This window comes from Syngnathus floridae, chromosome 2 (assembly GCF_059516105.1).
Source record: "Syngnathus floridae isolate MCC-2025c chromosome 2, RoL_Sflo_1.0, whole genome shotgun sequence".
Lineage (NCBI taxonomy): Eukaryota > Metazoa > Chordata > Actinopteri > Syngnathiformes > Syngnathidae > Syngnathus > Syngnathus floridae.
The window spans coordinates 18589393-18612500 of NC_142414.1; the positions used below are offsets into that span (position 1 = coordinate 18589393).

The following is a 23108-nucleotide window of genomic DNA, read 5'->3' on the forward strand; positions in this document are numbered from 1 at the left end:
TGCTTAGAAGACCGTAATAAAAGGTAAAAATGTAGAACACTAGTGTTCTTTATTCTTCATGAAATTACAAATAGTTGTATTTGTTTTCTATCTCAGTTTCATAATCCACTCACTGGTTTTCATGTCAAGTTGCATCTCTCACAAGTATCACTGCAGTCATCAGATAACTCCGAACCAACATTCAGCATTAAATATATTTTTTATTGTTTAGTTCTATCGTGGAAGGCACCATTCCAGTGTGAGGTGCCTTACCATTGCGTTTGGTTTTGGTTTTGTATGGCGTGCTTCCACAATGGCTCGCGCGAGCAGCAAGGTGACCAACGTGCGTGCGGCCAGCTGCTCTCTGGCATGAATAGAGCGCACAAAGGCGCGGCATATGCTAAAGGATCAAATATCGTTATCCTCTTGAAAGTTGTGTTGTTTCTGAAATTGAATGAGCATAAGGTCCCACTTTTTCTCGCCACCGTGTAAACTGCTCACCTCAATAATTGTATCAGTCGTAAGAAGCTTAGTGTAATTACAATATTGTCCTGTCCTCAAATACGGACGCACTCATCAAATTAAACGGAATTCGTTCAAAGAGAAACCATGGAGGGATTAACGTGTAAGTCTCCTACATTTAATATTTACAGCGCAGCCGCGCAATTAATCAGACAATGTGTTTTGTCTAATGCATGCGGCTATCGTCAACGCGCATACACGACCAAAAAAAAAGTGACCTAAATAGCATCCAGAGCGTGCTAGCTACTGCCATATTGTATTTTTCAAGGACAAATTCTGGTTTGCTTATCATTTGGGTTTTTGTGTGTATAAACTTAATCAACACATCTTTACATGCCATTTTAAACCTGGAAGTAGTATTACAGAGTGTACCACCTTTGCATGTATTAACTGTTTATATTTTATACACTTTTCCATTTCCAGTACATTAACCACTGCACGCCCGTCTCTATGTTATTTCAATGAAGTGGACAAAAGTTTATGTTCGAAAGTGGAATTTCAAAGAAACGTTCAGTGCCACTGACAAAAAATCGGACAAACGAGTACTCTCCCAAAACTGAAGGAAGATGCTACTTCAGCTCAGGAAAGGGTTAAAACGAACTGGAGGAGGCACAGCAGCTGCGGCGGTAAACTCGCTAGCATGGGTGGAGTGAGATGTTGACATGAAAAGCCGCAAATTAGCCGTGAAGAAATTTCAGGGGGAGGCTGCGTGAAAAAAAGAAGCCGCAAAAAGGGCGTCTAAAGTAGCCGCATCGTCCAAAGTGCCTTAAATTCGACGTAAACTGCAGCTAATATGAGTGATGTGAGCGAGGAGTCTCTGCTGGATTACTTCTACGACACTGCGGGCAGCTCAGGCAAAGTGAGAAATGCAGACATATTGAAGACTTTTAAGCCTTTTATTGGCCACAGTGACGTGCAGTTGCGTGGTAAGTAGCATAATGATCTCGTTAAGTTAGCAAAACATAACTAGCACGACAGAGTTCATATTCTGTATCTGCCGTCTAGTCCAAAAACAGTTGTCATACGTATTTTAATGTTGCAAAGAGTTTTTTTTCTGTTGTGTTCCCCTCGCTCTCTGATAAGCATTTTACGTAAGATGAATAAATATAAACCTAGATAAAACTTGAATAGGGATGGTGCCATTTACTCCCCCATGTAGGGGACTTGAACCCCACCATGCTAAACTACACGTGACATCCTGACGTCATCTCCTGCATGAGCCAAATCATAACTGTCAGTAGTGGTCAAAGATGCTTGTGTTAACTACCCTGCTGTTGAAAGTAGTTCTGATCCCTCTCCTTCATCTTGAAATTATGATGTGTTAGCCAAAAATAAGATGTTGTTTCCATGGGAGACAAAACTGCAGCCATTACATTTATGATAACGGACAAGTTGATTCCAAAAGAAACTAGTGACATCAATTCCGGGATCACAAGTGTCCCTGCAAACAGTAACCTTTTGCCATTCTGCACGCATAAAACTTACAAATACACTAAAGAACTCGTCTTTTGGAATGGCCATTTTGGAATTGCTGTCTTTCGTTTTGTTGTTTTTTTTTATCTTAATCTGAGGCTGAAAGGCAAATATGTCAATCTTGCCAAACAAATTCTGATCCAGGGTGACCTTGAACTGCTGCCACATGTGGTCCAGATGTGACGTCAGCACCATCTGACGTGGCCATCCGGTGATTAGAGAAGTGCTTCCCACCATGTTTGCCCGAACATGTGGTTGAGTCTCCTCGTGTTGTAAAATTGATGATCGTATTTTAATCACGATTAAGTCCGCACGCATGACGGGATTTAGACCTCTAACAAGAGTGTGAATGGGGGATTTTTGAACAGATATGGAAAGTGGACCATGTTGGCAAATGAAGAAACTGGGTGGCGGGGTGGATGGGAATTGATTTTTTTGGTCAATGGGTAACTGGACCTTGTAACTTGCTGTCGTAAGCATCTAATGTCTGTGTGAAACACATGTGAGCTGTCGCTTCCTGTTGTTGTCAGTGTGGATCACCACCAGTGCGTATCACCACCAGTGCATATCCTTTGTGTCCGCACCGGGAAGAGGAAACTTCTCAATAGTCCACGTAGGAATGTACGCAAATACACAGCCAGCCAGCCAATAGTCCAATATTGGTGTACTGACTTGCCAGATGTTTGTTCATTTGCAAATAGCCTTTTGGGAGGACAACATGGCTGCACTGCCTGAGCTAGCGGCCTTGTAAACACATTCAGCAGTATTTATTTTTCCCATCAAATACAGTATCATGAAAACATTGGAGGGAATAGTTAAAAAGCTAACTTTAGTGGGCCGATCTGATCTATGAAACTCCAGGGCTGAAACTAGCCCTGTTAATCTATCATTAGTAGAATGTCTTGATCAATGCTTTATTTAGTATCTTAGTTTTATTAGTTTTTATTTATTTTGATTGATTTTTAATGCTAGACCTGCTTTCCTTCTCTACCTTCACGCCGTGCTTATATGATGTGATTATATAACATTGTGGGTTGATGCTGCACTAAATATAGCCAGAATGTGAACTTGTTTTCATGTCCTTGCAGCTAAATACAGAGAGGAATTCAAACTCATTATTGACAGGATTGCTGTGGTCAAGTCTGAAAATGTGAGTACATATACATTTTTTTTTTAGTCTTGAGTTTTATACAACTTGATTTACCTTTGACTTTTGTTTTTACCTCTGTAGATACTAGAGGTGTTTTTTAGAGTAAAATTTACTGTCATTATGACTACAACTATGCTAATGCTAGACTATGGCACATTATAATTTGCTTAAAAATACAGGAGCAATGGCAAAGCGAAGTTTCAAATCTCCTTCACGAACCAGTTTTTTTTGTTTGTTTTTTACTCTTCTCAATGGCATGCTCTCTGAAAGCACACTGACTTGCCATCTCTTAGAGTGCCATCCAGAGGAGTTAACAAATATAACAACTGGTTCATGAAGCAAATTTGAAGCTTCATTTTTCCCACCAATGAAATTTGGGTCACATTGACAGTGTAGGACGAGAACTACAAGGAAGCCCTGTATGTTGCATTGGTGGTGCAAAACAGCACTTCTTGTTTGTACTATTCTAACCCCTCTCACATAGCTATCTACATGTGAACATATAACATTGCCTTGGTTTTTTTTTTCTATTGCAGGGAGATAAGTACCTTTTCCTCAAGAAGAAATACCGGCAGCTGCTGCTAGCACGAGACAAAGACAAAACTCACGGGTCTGATGCGGACGGGCATAGACTTTCGAGTCCCTCCACGGTGCCAGTGACAGCACAGTGGGAGGCAACAGAAAGGGAATGTCGGGATGAGCTGATTACCTGCGGCGAGCCAGACAGTGCTGCAGAGGTGAAATGAAAATGATTTCTCTTTCTCTAAAGAAAAACCGTCATTCTCTTTCTCTTGGTGTTTATCTGTGTTGAATTTTTCTGATATTGCAATTTTGGTTTAAAATAACGCAGGTCTGATAACAGATTTCATTATGTCAGCGCAAGTTGGGTTGGACGCAGCAGCCTCCAATTTTTATACTTGGGAAGAACCCTGAAACATGCTATCCTTTCATTTATTTATTCCTTTACCAAGCCGCTTAACCTTGACTGTTAAATGCTAGCAGTACCAGCATCACCCGCCAGGTAGCGCCAAATTAATTGGGTTCTACAGAATTTGAAGCAGCAGAAACCAGACTCATTGAGTGTGAGGGAGGCACAGGGGGGCACAATCTCCATTTAAATTAAGATCCCCTGCTTTTATGCTAAGCAGTAACATGTTGGGACTCATTAGAAAGATAATAATCATTTGTGCCTATTAAGAGCAATTCACACACATTCACATCAAAGATATACAGTGTGCACCTCTTTTTGGAGGTTCATGCATGTGTGTGTGATCAGATTGTCTTTTTTCGTTTATTAGTCAGAGCATTGTGCACTCTTGAGAACGAGTGTTTACTATTAGTCATCCAAAACAACAAGTCAAGTCAGGTCAAAATGTTTCAAAATAAGCATTTTTCTTTTCTGCATACAGCAAACAATGGACCAGAATTAATTATACCTTCTGCATGTGGCTCTCTTTTTTTTATTTTTCTTTTCTTTTTTTTGTTTTGCACATCATGTGTGTTGTTTTGTAATAATCGCTAAGTGGATTGTTATTCATTACCTTTCATGTGTAAAATGGCTCTCTCGCTGTCTTGTTAGCTCTCTCCGTCTGACACCCTTTGGTTAGCAGCAGGATGACTTCGAGTCAGCCTTACACAACTGTGTGGGTGTGGGTGTGTGTGCGCGCGCGCGCTTATCGCTGATTGCATCATACTTTTGGTTATTTTTGCCTTTTGTCCAACTTTCAGTGGGAATCTGAGCAAGACGAGGAGTCGACGGGTAGTATGGGTTCTGCTGCAGTCGCAGTAAGTCTATTGTAACAACTTTTTCTACTTTTTACAGTAGAAGCTGACAGATTGTCAAACTAGCAAAATAAAACTGTTGTCTCACATGTGACACTGTAATTGTTTCAGCTATCTGAGCTGTGTTTTCTTTGTGAGGCTGTTTTAAGTGCATGGACAAATGAGTAGCAAAATGAAAATATTTGAGGAAAAAAAAATCTGTGTAAGACCCCATTCTCTTTCCATGTCAGCTGGACCCTTTAGAAAAAGAGTGGATCTACTTTGCGGCTGGTGCTCGAGTTCCTGACCTCTCTCATCTGCTTCGACAGGACCCATCACTTGCCAACAAGAAGGTAGCATCATTATCTACTTTAATTTGTTATACTGGACATATGACAGGAGTAGACCAATTTACTAAAATTAAAGAATTTAGAATAGCTAGTTACCAGCAAGTCTGTGCAGGTCAAACCTGGGTTATTATTAGTATTAATACCTGGGTTGTTATTATTTGAACTTACTATTCAAAGTTGTTATGCTTGCTAATTCATTGTTCAACACTACAAACAGTAGCAATCAGTTGACTGCGAAGTAGGCTTTGTTCACACCCACAACTGTACCTGCCTGCATGGGTCTGCAAAAATGCCATTACTTGGTCTACCATACCAATGTGCAGATGTAGATGACACCTCATGCCAGATTACCACTGGGTGTGTTCAAAGCTATTTAGAAAGGTAGTGGTCAAAGCTAGTTACGGAGCCAACTAATATGTGCCTTAGTGAATTTCAGATTAGCACCAAAAACATTTTCCAACAAATAGAAATTGAAGTTTTTTTGGCAAAATAAAGTAGACAAAGAAATGGAAGAAATTGAACCAGAAGTACTTGTAGTTATGGTAATAAAAAGCCACCGGCGAGTTTGCTGGTTTAGTTTCTGTTCAAATCTACTTTCTCTTCCAAGTCAATTTGCTAACTGATGTTCATTTGGTTAGCTCACAAGCAGAATTATATATCTTGATAAAAAACAAATCATAGTCCTTTATATTGAATGTGACTTGAGTTGGTTAGAGATAAAAAAGACCACTGAGTTTTAAATCAGAACAATGACCCTTAAGAACCTTTGCATGATATGATGTCACCATAAGGGGAATTTCAGTTGGGACAGGACAATATGAATGGAACAGTGTAAAAAAAAAGTCTCATCAAGTCTGTAACATGTTTTTTATGTTTTGTGTCCAAATCAGGACTTCACATCAGTGAGTATTTGATTTATTTCCTCTTGCATGCCATCAAGTTATTATATTACTTACAGTCAGTGATACCCAGAAGCAGTCCTTCATAATTTTCTTTTCCCCTGGTTAAGATGCTTTAGCTTCTAATATTTCTTTTGTCTAGATAACATTAGACCAAAATTTAAAAAAAGGAAAATCCAACCTTTTATTTATTTGTGTATTTTATTTATTTATTTGTGTATTTACTTATTCATTCACATTAAGTGACTTGTAATACCAAGGCCCAAGCCACTCTTAATTGAATGGCACTATAAATGATGTAATTGTGAACACATGAATGTCTCTTGCTGTTCACTGTTTTAATGTGTTAAATAGGGAAACCTGAAAAGTCGGTGAAAGGTTTAAACTGTATGTTGATAATTGTAATTCTTTCTCTGTCTGTTTTCTTTTCCCCATGCCCTCGATCATCACCGTATTCATCAGGGGGTGAGTTACTTTCCTCATAAACTATTTACTCTGTTCAAGTTCTTTTATTTTTTTTATTTGAGATACAAGCGGGAGCATGATGCTTGCCTGCCCTCAGACCTGCGATCCGCTTGTGTAACTTCCATGCAGTCATTCTGAGATTTTGTCCCCCTCTTAATGGAATTCCGAGAAGGCCGTGTTAAAACATCCAGATCATGCATTTCAAAGGTCCACTATCAAAAGGATTATGAAAGATAGCTTTTTAGCTCCTGTGCCCCCCTTGACAACCCAAATCCTTTTATTTGTCTCCCTGTGCGCTTAAGAGATTTGAGCTCATGTTTGTTGTCCCTCCCCAGTGTCACAGTTCTCACACTGTCCTGCAGTCACTGCGGACCACCTTCTAAGCCACCGCTGTCCCCACCCGGACAAGATAGCACGGCCGCCATTGAAGTGCACGGCAATGAGAGGGGGGGTCATGGATTAAGAAGAGTCTTAATTCCCCACAAAGACTTCACCTACTTAAAGATAATCTGAAAGTAATAGAGCAGGCTGGGATTAATTGTAGAACAATACCGCCTGTGTCCCTGGGAAGGTGCTAAGTCGCTTTTGGTGCGCTTTGATGTTCCCTTTTAACTTCCTGGTTTGTGGAGAGGAAGATGGTTTTTCCACAGATGGCATCCACGCTTACCTTACCCCGAGTCAAAAGCGGTCGATCACATGACTCATGAGAACCAGCTCAAAATGTCGGTTTTCACCGGGATTGGTGAAGGGATTACTCTCAGAGTTTCCTGTTTCTGACCAAATATTGATTTGAGGATTGTTTGAATTTAAGGTTGCGAGTGAACATGTGTGAAAGCATCCTCATGGTATGTGTTTGTGTCTCTGCTCCCATTATGACGTGGATCTCGCACCCTGCTGGGACCTGCTCTTCCTCCCGGGCCACACAGTTTGTGAGTACATTTTCTGCCCATCACTCCTCTTCATCTTCCTCCTTGCACTGAGCCTATTTAGTAGGAGTGGCGGGGTAGTGGCATCCCTCAAGTTTTCAAGTAGACAGAGGGTGGGTGTGGGTATTTCAGGAACCCAAGATGCAGGAAATGGAGAAGCTGTATCCTGTTCAGGCTCGTCACTCACGCTTTCCCACTAGGAGTCTCCTGACAAACGGAGCTTTGGCCAATCAGTCTTGTGTTGTGACAGCGGACTGACAATAGAGATGGAGAGACTAGATCCACACTATATTTATGGTGCTCTGTCTCCTGTACACCTCCTAGCACATTACCATTGTTGTTTTAAAAAATATAGCACTTGGGAGGGCAAAAACCCGGGATGGCAGGACTTGGTTGTGACCTTGTCAAGTTCTATCGTTATGTATGTTTTACAAAAACATTTTATTTTATTTTATTTTATTTCAACTTTCAAGAATCCAGCAATGACAAGGTGGCCTAGACACATGAAGAGTTGGATGACTGCAGCTTTACATAAAATACATCCAAAATATTAAGAAAACGAAAAAACTGTTCTGGACAGGTGAACAAACGTATCCTGCAGTAAATGTTTAAGTAGCTTTAGTAGCATTCCCATGGCACACGTTCAAAGAACTTGTAGCCACCCTGAAAGAGAATACTGTCATAGAAAAACATCATGTTGGCCCGAGACAACTTGACCCAATGAACTCCTTCTAAGAACTTCCATACAGTCCCCCATCCAGCAGGCTTTATTCCCATCTGAGGTTATTTACACTTGTCCAAAAATAATAAGTCATTTTGATGTGGCTTGTGTTTGATTTTCCGTGTTAAGGGTCCGATTCCGACAGGATGGTTGTGGTTATTTAGCTGACACCTGTTGATGGCCCGTAATTACACACTCTAAAGAGTGATGGAAAAACATGGGAGATCACAGTGCGACAGGTGGATGTGTGTTTTTTTTTCCCCGCTACATACTTGCGTCTATTATTTTCACATTGCATGCCGACCTGTGGGCGTATCTTTGCTAAGCGTCGTTATTGCGCTTTGACGTGCGCTGACAGTTGTGTCTGGGTGGGGCTACCCTTTGCGGGTCACACTAACATCATCAATCTTGCCTGTGGTGACAGACACCCCCCACCCCCCCAGCGTGCGCACAGCGCTATGTTATTTTGTAATTAGGCTCCGTTAGATGGCAGGAAACCATCCCTCCATTCATCCCCTAGCCTCTTGAGTGCAGCTGGTCTCACCGGCGGCGAATAAAAAAAGTATGATGACAATTTTGTAGCCAAGCCACATCCATCTTGGTGTGCAACGTTTCTTAACATCATGACTGAGAGGTGCCTCAGATAAATGAGGAGGCCTATGTGTGCTTGATTTCTGAACTGTGGTCATGTAGAAATAGAGAAGAGCATAAAATTGGTTCTTATAAATAAGAGTTAGATATGAGTTGAGGAACTTTTTGCTCTTTTCCACAGACTGCTCTGCATTGGGCTGCCAAACACGGCAACGAGGACATGGCAACTCTGATTGCAAATGCTGGCGCTGATGTCAACACTAAATCGGTGAGTTTGTTTCCTCTCTGCAGCCAGGAAGAAGTAAAAAAAGAAATGCATCAATGCTTTTTTTTTTTTAAAATACTACTTGTACATTAGGGATAATAATCAAAAGATTATCATGTGGAATCTTTTTATACATTGTTTAAATTCATCTCATCCATCTCTGTTTTGCAGCATGTGAGTATCCTGTCATGTGGCACAGAGCATAAGTCTTCCAACAAGCCAGCATCTCCTGCCGTAGCTCTCCTATGTAATCTTAGCGAAGATCCAGCTGTGCAAATGCACGATGGGAGCGCAGGCACTCGGCTAATAAATCATCACATCATGTCACGTTAATTGTCTTCTATAACAGGGCGTCTGTGTCCCGGCATGCACCGCTCTGAAACGACGCAATTTTCAACAAATTACCTGGCAATTATGTTTTTATCATTATTTTGTGTTTCCACAAGCTTTTCTAATTTCTATTTTCTTTCCTTGCTGTTTGCGTTGGCCGCCCTGGGTGCTGGGAAACTCCAGGGGGTAGGTACTCCAAAACACCCCGTCCCCGTTACGGTCACACCAACACAGGAATGTCATCACTGTTCCCTCTACTCATCCACATTATCTCCTCTTCCTCAGGGTTATACACCTTTACACATCGCGGCGCTGCATGGACATCGGAACATTCTTGATCTGCTCGTAGGGACTTATGGTAAAAAAAAAAAAAAAATCCAGACACGGCCCAAACTTAAAACAGGGTGCTTCATCAGCTTAGATGCACCAGTTGATGGAAGAAATGTGCCTTGCTAAAAAGCACCTGGACAGAAGGACTCAGGCCCTCCAGAACCAAACTCAGTTTTTCTCTATCATGTCACGTTTTTGAGCTATTCATGACCATTTTCTTAAAAAAACAGCAAAAAAAAAAAAACGTGAAACGAAATAACTGAAATGGAACTGACTGCAATTTTGGAATCAGCATTGTTAGCCACAGAATTTTATTTCCCCAAATTTTTACCCAGGATTATTTTTGTATTTACCTTATTTCATCCACAATGTTTGATAATATTCATATCTGCAAAATGTTCCCATCAGGTGCTAAGGAGAATTTGAGGGATTACAGTGGCCATCTTGCTTTGCATTATCTCAATCCTAAAGAAGCAGAAGGTCCAGAGGAGGACTGCGATTTGCGTGAGTGCCCTTTACTTTCATACTTGTCAAGTCTGTCAAGTAGCAAGTTTGCGACTCTAACCGTTTGTTGTCTTTCACAGCAGCCGAATTCCAAGTGTCTCAGGCCAGAGAGCGTAACAGGAACAGGAAGTTGGCGTCACTTTTTCAGTCCAAGAAGAAGTGGGGCTCCGCCGAGGACCTGGAACCCATCGAGGAAGAGAGGACGGCGACACATCAGCTGGCCGTTCCCGCCTTCAGACCCCGGAAATTTTCACGCTGAGGGACAATGGACACTCAGGACTGTTCTGCAAGTTGAATTCAGCTTTTACAATTTTCTTAATTGTGAATGCGGCTTTTGCACTTTGCTTAATTGCTGCATTGGTTTTGAACCATCAATTATCTGTGGACACCAACATCCTCCATACAGCTTCTATCTGTAGTATCTACTATTATTTTGTGACCACATCAGTATTTACACTTGAATGGATATTGCCTTATTTTACATATAGAGCCAGCTTCCCTTGGAGCTCAGGATCATTTTAAAGTTACATATAGAATTCTCTTGTGTTTCTGTTTACACTTTAATCCCTTAAACCAAAAATAGCTTTTATTGGGAAAAGCTAATTAACTGCCTAAAAAGTGAATGCTTTATTACTGTAGTTTGAACTAACTGCAGATTTGATCCAAAACAACCACTACGTACTGGCTCATACCTGCACAGTTAGCTTTCAATCTTGTGTGCTGGAAAGCTCTTAAATTTTATGCCATGTTAAACTTTTTTATGCACTTAGAGCAAATATAATTGGCTTGAAGGGAGCTGTGTGCATTGACTTTTTTGCCTCCCCCCCTTGTTTTCATACTGCTAACTTGTAATTTTTAGGTGATTAGCACATTGCCTTCGGATTTTAATACCTATAGGTTAAGAAGATCACCTAAAATACGACGAGTGGGACATTTACAGCATGAGTGGGGGGGGGACACGTTCTAAAAACTAACCAAAAGTCTGCAAAGTTTGATGTCAGTGGATGGCTCAAGGTGTCACTTGGCTGCCATTTGGAGTTCAGACGATGTGAATTTGTATGGTAATTAACGTTTTCATGCTGGCATCGGATAATTAAGTGCCTTAATTAAGTTTAACGCTAGTTTTTACTTGTCGATGCCATTTGCAGTGTCACTGTGCCAATTTATATTTCAAAGGGAATTCTGTTGGGTTTTTTTCTGATGAAAGGTGATACTTGCAATTTGTAACTCAGTTACTTGTACCAACCGTGACTGTTGTTTAAACAATATAAATACATTGTTTATATGTATTGAACTATTTTCTACTAAATTCACCTCCTAGTGTCTTTAAAATTGTATTAGCTGCAGTGGGCTACGCACGGACGCATGCACAAAAGTTTGACCTCACACTCAAGGATGCTGACAAGCCAGTGACGCAAAGAAGACATGGTGGGGTGAGCTGGATCGCCTAAGTCTATAAAATGCTTCTCGGATGAAAATAATTGCTGGTTAGAAACAAGATCAGAGTTGTTAGTGAAAACGAGTTTTTGTGTAAAGGGCCCCCGAGTAACACCGCCTCCGACATTTCTTCAACCACCTGACTTTTTTGGTTACAGATGGAGTAAATATGGATGCTGCTAACTCTCCATACAACTTCAGATCTTAATTCCCGATTAGCTGAAAAGGGCAGCACTTGCTCTTGGGATCTCGGGATATCGGACGACACCAAGGGGGGAAGAGGGCAAGTGTTTTTGTGCCTCATTTTTGAAGCGGGGATGTTGGCGGGATAAGAGGGAGTTTCTGTAATAGATACTTATCTTACTGCCCTCAAGCCCCTCAAACAAAGTCCCCCTCTGAAGAGATTATAACCCAGGGAGGCACATTAACTCTAATCCCATGCTTTGAGGCCTCGCACCCCCGTACCTCCCTCTGCCCCATTTATTCCATCCCTTCTGTTGTTTGAGGAGAGGGGGGGCCACCTTGTTTCTGGTGCTTGTAAGAGCGAGGCCTGTGGCTACGTGACGCCTGTGTGTGCGGGTGGGGGGAGTGTTGGAGTGACTGCTGCTGTTTCTATAGCCCGCTGACTCTAGTGAAAAGCACCGAGGGCTGCATACTGCTGTGTAACCGATTCCTCTCTGAAGAGATTAGGCGCTACATTGTCGCTTCGGTTGCTCATTTCCATGAGAGCGCAGCCTCCCGCCGGCGCTCCACTCGCCTTTGTTATTTCCACTCGGAAAACACAGGGCCTGATGTCCCGGGCTTCCTCGTTGTCATTGTTTCACAAATCGGCCCCGAATGTAGATGTCATGTCACAGATGCCCATTAGTGGCTGGAGAGAACACGTGTGCGTGAACTTCAATTTGTTGTGTTTGTGCACCGCGTGGATTTAACAGGACCACTTTGAGATTTTGCTTATTAATATAGCTGGGAGACATTATTTGTACCATCTACGCTCCTCAATCATTAGCTGATAATCTCTGGTGAGATCATTTATGATGAAAAAACAAAAATTATTTTGCAGAAAATAGATAAGAAAGTGTCTCAAATGGGTCATGTTCCTTGCAGAGTAAGTCAGTTTGATTATGCAACACTCTCAGAGAGACTTAAAAAAAAATCTACTTTTATTTCTATTGACCTTTTAATGTATGCTTTTGATAAGGCCGATGTACACTGATGTAAAACATGTAACGCAAACTCAAATTGCACCAAAATTTGTCAACAGCGTTCTGTGACAAAATGAAAGTAAAGCATTATAAATGAATAATACGTGACATTATTTCATTTGTCTGACTTGTGCTAAATACACGTAAGATTGCCAACTATGGTATGGGCCTGGCATGCGTATTACAGAGTTGTCAGTTGGTTTTAATGGTGTGAATGGTGATAGTTTTGACATCTTTGCGTGAAAGTCAAAATGTCGCCAGTTTGACCATTGGTACTCTTTTGAAAAATAATGTGAACGACTCCACCACCATGAAAGGGTCGAAACACCTGCCGCATTTCATTTTTGGTGCACTTGTAAAAATCCTCTTTTCGTTTTGCACATTGACACATCTCTTAGCAGTCACACCATAAAGGACGTGGTTTACAAGAAGAATCCCGTCCGGTTATGAAATGATATTCCACTGGGGGCAGCACCACCTGTCACGGCCGGCCATCGCCTCCCGAACCAATGAATGGCGCCTGTCACTCACCCAGCGGAGGGCCGTCAATCAGCCCGCACCCTGGGGCGGGTCTGGTGGGGGGCGTACCTCGGTCCGGCCCCAAACAAAGACATCCTTACATTTGCAAGCGCTTTCAACGCCACGACTATTTTGAAAGAATGATAGAGTGGTACTGATAAGAGCAATGACAAAGGACAAAGAATGGAAGGGGGTCTTCTGGGAGGGGGTTAGATAGTATAGAAGTGGGAAGGCATGATAACATTCACACTTTGCTTCCATCTCCCCATTTGTGCTGCTGCCCCAGGGAAATCCCATTAGGCAACTCAATTGGATATTTGCCGTGAAGCATTTCATGTAAATGGGGGCAATAATCACAACATTGATCTTTACATGCTCGCATCCACCAAGTCATGTTTAAATGTAGCCAGCAATGACAATAACTTGTGTGTCTTGGTACTCGTGTCCTGCATGTAAAAATAAACTAACAAGGTGGCAAAGGTGTCGACAACTCTTGCGGATTGTCGCTTTGGGCTTTTGTTGTCTTGCGCTCGCATGCCGACGAGCACTTCTAATTACACGTTTGGCGGCCACCTTGAACAGGCTTCACACCTCCAAACACGTCCCAGTGACACATCATTTCAATATTTGACAGTACGGTGATAAGCGCTGTGGGCGTGTAAAAGGAGAAGCTCACACTCTGAGTGGCCTCCGAATAATTAAAAATAATGGTATTAATAATACACAATAATACTTTATTAAATGAGGGGGGTTTCTAAACTTGTTTCCTCTTCTAAACTTAATTTTTGTATACTCACTGTTTATTTTCCCCAATATTTTTCAGTATACTCTATATATTAAAAATTTAAAAAAAACTCCCCAAAATGAAATGTCGATGTAATGGTCAAATATGTTTGTGCAATTAGTGGGACTAACAAAATAAAATCATTCCTTTTTTCTTTTTTAATATACAACTTTTGATCATTTGTATTTTTTGTTTACGTATCTATTTTGCCAATAACCACGAGATTTCAAGTGATATAACACTTTCCCATGTCTTATCTCCGGTCTTGGTCTTCCCAGGGACTTTTTTTTTTTTTTTAATCCTTTGAGCTATCTTGTATGTTATCACATCAGGCCGGGAGAACAATCAAGATTCCATTTGGTCACTTCCCTCCCCCTGGTCCTCTACTACGGCCTCCCACCGCTGTAAACGAGCGACATCCTAACAGCAAACAGTGCCGCTTTGACTCGTCGGAGCAGCACCGACACCTGCATTGGGGCCCAAAAAGAGGAAGAGGATGAAAAGAAGAGTCCGAGCATCGGACAAAGGCAGCTGCCCGGAGCTTGTTTGTCTTGAGATGTTTTCTCCTGATGCAGTTAGCCTCCCTGTCTTCTTCTGCTACTCCACTTGGCTATTGTTGTCCCTGTACAAATTTGCTCGAGGGCTTTGTGGGCCAAGCCCAAATAAATCCCCCATTTTTTTTCACCCCAGGATCATACCAACAGCATCATTTGTTCCTTGTGCTCCCATCCCAAATGTTTTTCTTTACTCTTAACATTTCAAGTGACACATTTCCAATCTGGTTGTGTTTACATTCGGCTGGATTTACCCTTCCACAATTTAATTTTATGTCCGTATCTGGTTACCATTTACATATAATGCAACACATATCCAATTTGCTTGTGTCAATTCGAAAACTGCACAAAATCAAAACTTCAAAGGCTGCACCATTCAGAAATTTTGTTAAAAAAAGTGAACCTATATATATCACTTTTGTGCTGGTGTTTGGTGCACCGCTGCAACCAATGCACAAAGTTAGTCTCGAACCCCGTTAAAAGTTAAATACAACAATCTTTGAATGTGAATAGGAGAAAAAGATGAAATTTTCTTCAATTCTTTGTTTTTGAAAAAAAGTCCTGTGAGTTTGGTTGAAAAATGCCATGTGAGATGTGATGGGTTCATATGTCCAAGGACTTTACTACATTTATTGTGCCCTTGGTTATCCCTCTCTTCTGCTCAAACAAAAAAAAAATGGAAGTAGTCTGAGTCATTTTTCCATATCAGCAGGAAGTGAAAAGACAAGGGTATACTCCGCTCCTCTGGGAAAACTTCCTCCAAGATGTGGGAGCTTTTCATCCTCAAGGTTTTTGAGGTGAGCAATGCACATTGCTTTATTAAAGCTGCTTTGCAACACTGTTCAAGTTGGAATTGTGCAACATGACTTGATAAGACGATGACTTACGTTCAAGGACTCTTAATAGTCGTTAATGAATTGATTAACTTTCCTGTTATGTTACGTTTTCAAGTTTTAAAAATTAATGCGGAAGAAAATCATGCTTGTTTTCACAATTACAAATATTTTTACATTTTACTGGTTGATTTAAAACAATTATAATTATCTAATTTAATTATTAGAAGTTACTAACTCTCCTGTTGTTTCAAATCAAATACACCCACTAGATAAAAGCAACAAAATTATGTTTCTTTTCGATAAATTCATATTTTACTTAAACAAATTGAAATTACGTATCTATTATATATGTTTTATATGTTGTATATATTTGTTTAAAAAATATATGTGTTGCAGCTCTTGTGTACTGTGTTGCATTAGTATGGCTCAACCATGGGAATATATTTTGGGTTAATTTCAAAGTCATACAATTAAATCAAATCACCCCGTGAGTTCACATTGCCGCAAGTTGGCTACATGAGATACGTCAACGTTTGTGCGTGGATGTTCTTTTTCAGAAGTGCAAACTTGCAACAACATGCATTAGCATCTGTTATCTGACAATTATCATTTACATTAGTCTACACCTGTTTCCCCTAAACTGCTTTCATTAGGACAACAATAGCCGAGCAGCAACAAGTCAAAAGGAACACTTTGTTCACTCCACAAATAGTACAAATAATTACAATACGCTACAACACGTATGTGCACCATTCATACATTTCAATTATGTCATGTCATGCATGTGAAAAGTGCTGTGCTGCATCATTTAGTAACATGCAGTGATATGACCCCCACCCACTAGCATTTTTTTTTCTTTCGTGACTCGTGAGACGTGTCAAATTATTAACAAAGCAATGCAACACTGCAACACAAAAAGTAACACAACCATCTCAAAGACTTTGCCTTTTATTATTTGCCATTTACTAAATACAAATGCGTTTTGTGTGATGCTACAATACATACGTCACTTTCTGAGATTTTTACGCATAATATACCTTTCAAAGCGTATTAAACGGATTGCGTTACCGTGGGGAAAATTTAATTAAATATAATTAAACACAAACAATTAAGTATAAATGTAAAATAACACTAGAATGGTGCCTATATTTTTTTCCAGAGCAGGAGAACGCTCTACTTAAATTTTTTTGACGCCACTAAAACTCACGCATCAATTTTGCAGATCGACGACTGCAGTGTGCAAATCAAATTCAATAACACGTTGATGATTTTGTGCAAACTTAAAGGTTGAATTAGAGCGTCCAAACACTAAAAGGAACAGCAGAGCTTTGATGGGATTTAGTGAAAGCTTGACCTGTCAGTCAACAGTTGTGCCCCCCTCGTCTCTTGAACACCCCACCCCCACCCCCACCCTCCGGGCAGCTGGCGGGATAAAAGCCCACGCACGTCCCGCAGCAGCCCCACAACTCTTCTTCACCTCACCATACAACACGCAGGGAAATATGCCAGCTTCGCCGCCCGACTTTGGTGCGTTCTTCGTGGACCGTAGCATGGGGATGATGGCCATGGGCCCCCTCGGCCCCGGCTATCTGGGGGCGCAGCAACAGCACCTCAGCGTCCCCGTCTCCTACTCGGGACTACACGGATACAACTTGATCCCCTTGGCAGCCCACCACCACCACAGACACGTCACGCACCTGGTGAGCAGTGTTGGACTTGGAATTTTCACATATCAGTAATTGACTACATTTCTGGGCATTTTTACATTTACCCCGCTAAATTAATAAAATGCATCCATTTACTTAGTTTTACTAAGTAAAATCATAATGAATGCCAGAAAAACTCGGTGCTCAAAATCGTTTTACTGACCAAAATCTTTTGTTAATTTTATTTGATATCAGAAAGTTACTTTTCATACCCAGCACGTGACAGACCATGACTTAAACACTCAATTAAAATGATAAAGGTTGACCTGTTAAGATACTCAACTTGTATTTTTACTTAAATAGCTCATTCACGCATTAGCCTAAATATGTATATGTAAATATGTGTCGATTATAAATTTGAAACTTAAATACATTTGAGAATCAAATGAAAAGCTGAGATTTACTAAGCAATCACAAGTTTGTTTTTCAAGAATTAAAAGTAGAAAATAAAACAATATATCAAAAAAGGAAAACCAGACTAGGTTGCAAAATTTTCCTCATTCCATGCTATTGTATCTTATCTTGGTATCGCACACCGTATTAGCACCGCATTATGATGCGCTTGTCCTCCCAAAGTGCCAAAGTTACAGAATACTTTGTTACAAATGCATGAATACAACAATGTACTTTTGACGGCCAATACAGGAAAAACACAAATTAAAATAGATACAAATCTGAACAAATATTTAACAATTTAGTCTATCAGGAATGCCGGCCCTTTAAAAATGCCCCCCCCCCCCACACACACACACACACACCAAAAAAGCAAAAAACAAAAGCAAATGCATTCCATAGAATGTATACTTTTGTAGTTTGACCCTGAACTTACAGTTAGCTTGTAGAGGGAAGTTTAAAAAGCATAGAAATATAAGGATCTATTGAAGATCATTGTAATAATAAAAAGGAATGAATGCTAAACTTTAGACTTCCTGTTTGATTTCAGGGATGTGTACTTGAGACTTTTTGTGCATCGCCCATTGAATTGTTAATTGGTCAAACTGGTGCTGTGGCCAAAGTATTCCTAACTTTCCACAGAGCTGTACTGAGGAGGTTTCGGGGTCAAAGTTTACAAAACATGACTAGGTCTATGTTCATAATTGTCCACAGATATTGCATGATGGAGGTTAAGCTTTCACTTTGCCTAAATGAAGCTCTTCAAGTCATTATGGCAAAGCACTGCTGTTGTCTAAATGAAGTTCCTGTCAACCGATTTTAACATACTGTGTCGTTAGTTCCTTCGTACCAAGGTGGGGACAAAGCACTACTTTTATTTCTACTGTGATGCGCTTTGTTTGGCTTCATGTTACAAACTGTGCGTCTCATTCCCAGGGCAATACCTTTGACCTGAAGACCGCCGTTTCCCCTTACTACCATGCGCTGCTGGCCCGCGGGGGCCCCTTCTTCCCGCCCTTCAGACCCAGCCCAGCAGAGGAGCCCGGGCGCGGGGTGGCCAAGGTGGCCACTCGTGAAAGCACGGGGGCGCTGAAGGCGTGGCTGGGCGAGCACCTGAAGAACCCGTACCCCACCAAGGGTGAAAAGGTCATGCTGGCCATCATCACCAAGATGAGCCTGACGCAGGTTTCCACCTGGTTCGCCAACGCGCGCCGCCGCCTCAAGAAGGAGAACCGCGTCAGCTGGGCCTCCTCCAGGTCCAAGTCAGATGAGGAAGAGGAGAGTGAGGACGAAGAGGAAGAGGAGGAAGAGGCTCTGAGGAAATGCGACACAAATGCCGTAGACGAGTCAGCGCGACCGGGTGTCGAGAGTGTGCCGGAAACCGCGGCGGACATGGGAGTGACATCACAAGATGGGGGCGAGGGCGCGCCTGTGGAGGCCCATCACACGCCCTCACCTCCGAAGAGCAAACAAACAGACACTCCAAAGCCCAAAATCTGGTCACTGGCTGAGACCGCCACATCAGAGACGCTGAAGAAACCAGCGGAGCACGCATACCAGTCCGCGGGGAAAATGTGGGCCGAGTGGGCCTCCCGAAGCGCGTGCCTGTTGCCAGCCTGTTACACTGCCCACGAAATCCACTAATGACATCCCCTACCCTTCACAACCCTTAGACAATGTCCACTATTGATGCACTTTAACCTCTCAGACGACAGGGATCGGAGCGCATCCCTGGAAATCTGTTTCCAGACCAAAGATGTTTTTAATGTAAATAAATGTAGATGTATTTTTCCAACAGACCTGTATATCATGTCTTTTTTGTCTGCTGATACAGGAATATTTTTACTTAAATAAAAAATCAGACCTGTTCAGATGCTTTATTTGGGACACATTTAGATACATCAACACTGTGAGTATTAGGATTGAATTTAATATATAATATTTCATATTTTATATGGATATATTTCTTTTTCAGGAGATTAAACTTTTTGTCTTCTGTCTCATCTAGGTATATTCTGTTGCAATGCTCCGTCGCTGAAAGCGAACATCTGGCGCCCTCTGGTGGGCACGGATTTATTTAGCTTAATTTAATGGAGGGGGGGGGCAATTATTTGTGTCAGGACTGACTGGATTCCTATCCTCCGTAAATAGAGGGTATTAAGTATCAAATTATAAAGCAAATAGGTACCTACCCATTAAGTAAAAAATTAAAAAACAAAGAGCACATAGCACAATATGTGGGACCCAATGTTGAGCTGCTTACTTGCATGACACAGGGGTGCTCTCTCAAACTGGCTAAATTCAGCAAGACAAGAAATGGGGTGTGTACTATTATTCTTGCTATTTTTATGAAAGTACTCCATGACATTTTACTTGAAAAAAAAACCTGCATAATGTCACAAAAGGAGACAAGCGACTGACAAAATACAATAACGTGCAGATAAACATAACATTTATTGTAGAGTTCAGCACCAAGACTAACAAACAAGATAACACTTAACCACATGTAACTCTCACAAAAGTGCAAAAATAAATTAGAGACTCCGCAAAATTAGCAAATTAGTTTTTCTCACCTTTGCCTTTAACAAATGAAAACAAGATATTGCATCAAATGTTTCACAATCCTGCTAAGAGATAATTAGTTCAGGCTGCAAAGTGTAAAACTATGTGTTAAACTACGAGTGCACACACTCATGCCAGGCATTAAACTCCGCATCTTCGATTTCAGCTCTAAAAGAGTTGCTGTCCCACTTGTGATGCAATCTGGGAGTGAATGCATTTGATAGATAAAGTGGACATAAGTGTCAGTCAAGTCCCATGTGCAGAAACAAGTATCCGCCATTCGGCAACGAGCTCAACTAGACAATTCACTGGTCTCAGTCCTGCTTTGAGATTCTTGACGGGATAGCACTTCTGCTTTTCCGTTCTCCTGCGTCACAAAATTGCCTTTATCGCTTAAGAGTAAAGCTCTCAGGACCGATAGACTAGGATCGTCCTCGTTCTCCTCGGGTTCCCCCGTGCTGCTGCTGTCTGCTAGCGACACCTGCACTCCAGACGACATGGGCGCTTCATGGATGCCGTTAGGGATTGGGAACACCTCTTTGTCATGCTGCACGCACGCCTCATTGCAGCCCTGGAGAAGATTGTTATCTCATCTTAACTCAGCATAGAGTCATGTGGCAAGAGGAAAGATGTCTGCCATAGAAACAAGTAATGACAACACACAATACAACACAACACAACACAACAATACTTACGTTTCCTTTGAAATCTTTTTCTCTACCTAACACAGACAGATAATGGGAGAATGTGTCACAATGTGAAGGATATGTATTGGGCAATGCAGAAACAAAACAAAAACGATTATTTAATGTTAGACACATTATCCACTAGGCTACTTTCCTCTTGACATTCATTAAATTGACAATGAAGGGACTTGAACCCCTTAATCTTCTGGTCCAAAGTCAGTCAACTTCACTTGAATCTAGGCTGTAGATTAACTACAGATGCTCAAAAAACATTGCACTGTTATCCCTTGTCAGAAGTTCCTGTATGGCTATGTGCCCTAATGGATAAAATTTCAGATCTTCAAGTCTAGTGTATCATCAAATTGAAAGAGGAAAATATAGGTAAACTGTTTGTGTGCTGTTTTCATCTTTGTTGTGGGGACTACCCCAAATTTCAGTGACAGAAGCCAAACGAAAGATACCACATTCTTATGTACAATTTTTAATGTGTTTCTCTTGAGCAACCTGTACTTGCTGATATTCACAATCCCTGCGTACTTTGAGAGAATACGAGCCTTAAAATTCAATTTGACTGTATAATTGATTCACCCACCGGCCATTTCCATCAAACTGAACTTCATTGAAAGAAAAAGTTACTTTTGTCTGAGCATTCTCAAACTAGGGTTTCCAACTCGGGTTAGGGTGTCCAACTAAGGTTTCCAACTGGGGCTAGGGTTTCCAACAAGGGCTCGAACTAAATAAGAGTGTAAGAGAGTAGTTGGTTTTACATAGCTATTTGACTGTAAAATTGATTCAACCGCCGGCCATTTGCATCAAACTCAACTTCACGGAAAGAAAACTTTATTTTATTCTGAGCAACCTGCTTTCTTCTGAAATTGACAATGATTTTACTGTGGACTATGGAAAAGAGTGGCCCGTGTGAGGGTGGAGCTCACAACCTTCGGATTATGAGACTGATGCACGACCACTTGCACTAACAAGGGTATATGTCAGTTGCATTACAATTCTCTTTTACTGTAAATTCATTAATCCACAGGCTGTAACCACTGTGAACTTCACTTGCCACTAAAGGCTGCAGTCATCAGAAGTCATTGCTCTGTTTCACTTGGTACAGTTAAGCACATGGCTATGTGGCCTAATGGATAAGGCGTCTGACTTCGGATCAGAAGATTGAGGGTTCGAGTCCCTTCATAGTCAGTCTCATGTGCAATAGAAATTAAGCCCTGATTTTTTTTGGGTGTGCTGACCCAATGTCAGTTTTTCGTGCAACAAAGTGACAAAAACCAAAAGAAAAAATGCTTTCTCTATTGCACACTAGGGCCAGCGTTTCCAACTAGGGTTTCAGACTAGGATTTCCAACTAGGGCAAAGGGTCCAATTGGGGTTTCCAACTCGAGCTGGGGTTTCCAACTAGAGACAACATTGGAAAGATGCCTCTTGTTGGGAACCTTTAAATGTTTAGTCTTATCAATGAATGTGTTTCTGAGGCCAGATTTAAAACGTGGCTACTGGTTTTAATGAACCTAACCCATTAAAAAAAGCCTGAAAGAATAAAACGATTCTTCACATAAGAAGCCCGGTTAGCTCAGTTGGTAGAGCATGAGACTCTTAATCTCAGGGTCGTGGGTTCGAACCCCACATTGGGCGAACTTTGAATCTTCAGTCTTATCAATGAATGTGTTTCAGAGGCCACACTTAAAATGTTGCTTCTACTTTCATTGCCCTAACCTCTTAAAATAAACACTTGAAGGAATTAAACAATTCCAAGGTTGAGAAGCCTTGCATCAAATTTGTGTCATTACTGGAATTGCAAATTGTCTTCACTTTTAATATCTTTTTGTTTTAATATTTGACCAGTTTTTACTTCTCTGATTTGAAAAGGAGTTATTTGTCCTTTTGTTTCATAACTTTTACTGTATGAGGCAGGGGTGTCGCACTCCAGTCCTCGGGGGCCGCGTTCCAGCATGTTTTCCAAGATTCCCTCGTTAAGTGCACCTGCGTGAAAAGTTTTAGCTCCTGCAGAACGTGAAAGGAGCTAAAACTTTTCACGCAGGTGCGCTTAACGAGGGTAACCTGAAAAACATATTGGAACGCGGCCCCCGAGGATTGCACTTTGACACCCCTAGGGTTAGGGTTTCAAACAACTCGTTTGATTTAAAAA

At 41.2% G+C, this 23108-nt stretch overlaps 3 protein-coding genes and 2 non-coding genes across 6 annotated transcripts in view; 4 read left to right on the plus strand and 1 right to left on the minus strand.

The window, feature by feature from the left end:
• Positions 1–1047: 1047 nt before the first annotated feature.
• On the plus strand, positions 1048–11560 carry LOC148402391 (uncharacterized). The gene is made up of 13 exons (XM_088369261.1): positions 1048–1427; positions 3063–3124; positions 3661–3861; positions 4853–4909; positions 5137–5238; positions 6126–6137; positions 6597–6733; positions 6935–7028; positions 7388–7528; positions 9019–9105; positions 9718–9790; positions 10171–10266; positions 10347–11560. The coding sequence occupies exons 1-13, from the start codon at positions 1295–1297 to the stop codon at positions 10523–10525; spliced, it is 1374 nt and encodes a 457-aa protein (XP_088225387.1). The 5' UTR covers positions 1048–1294; the 3' UTR covers positions 10526–11560.
• A 5482-nt stretch (positions 11561–17042) lies between these two features.
• On the plus strand, positions 17043–19567 carry irx7 (iroquois homeobox 7). Its single transcript, XM_088370058.1, has 2 exons — positions 17043–17301; positions 18637–19567. Exons 1-2 carry the CDS (start codon positions 17104–17106, stop codon positions 19342–19344), a joined length of 906 nt encoding a protein of 301 aa, XP_088226184.1. The 5' UTR covers positions 17043–17103; the 3' UTR covers positions 19345–19567.
• A 568-nt stretch (positions 19568–20135) lies between these two features.
• The window catches only part of cd40 (CD40 molecule, TNF receptor superfamily member 5), a 7437-nt gene continuing 4464 nt past the window's right edge, over positions 20136–23108 (minus strand). For both annotated transcript variants that reach the window (XM_088370060.1, XM_088370059.1), the window contains exons 8-9: positions 20958–20983; positions 20136–20833 (exon numbers count right to left, since the gene is read on the minus strand). In XM_088370060.1, the coding sequence (XP_088226186.1) occupies positions 20555–20833; positions 20958–20983 (305 nt within the window). In that variant the 3' untranslated portion in view covers positions 20136–20554. The remainder of the gene's footprint in view (positions 20834–20957; positions 20984–23108) is intronic.
• trnar-ucg (transfer RNA arginine (anticodon UCG)) lies at positions 22073–22145 on the plus strand. The gene has a single exon. It is a non-coding gene; the product is annotated as a tRNA-Arg (tRNA).
• trnak-cuu (transfer RNA lysine (anticodon CUU)) lies at positions 22522–22594 on the plus strand. Its single transcript has one exon. It is a non-coding gene; the product is annotated as a tRNA-Lys (tRNA).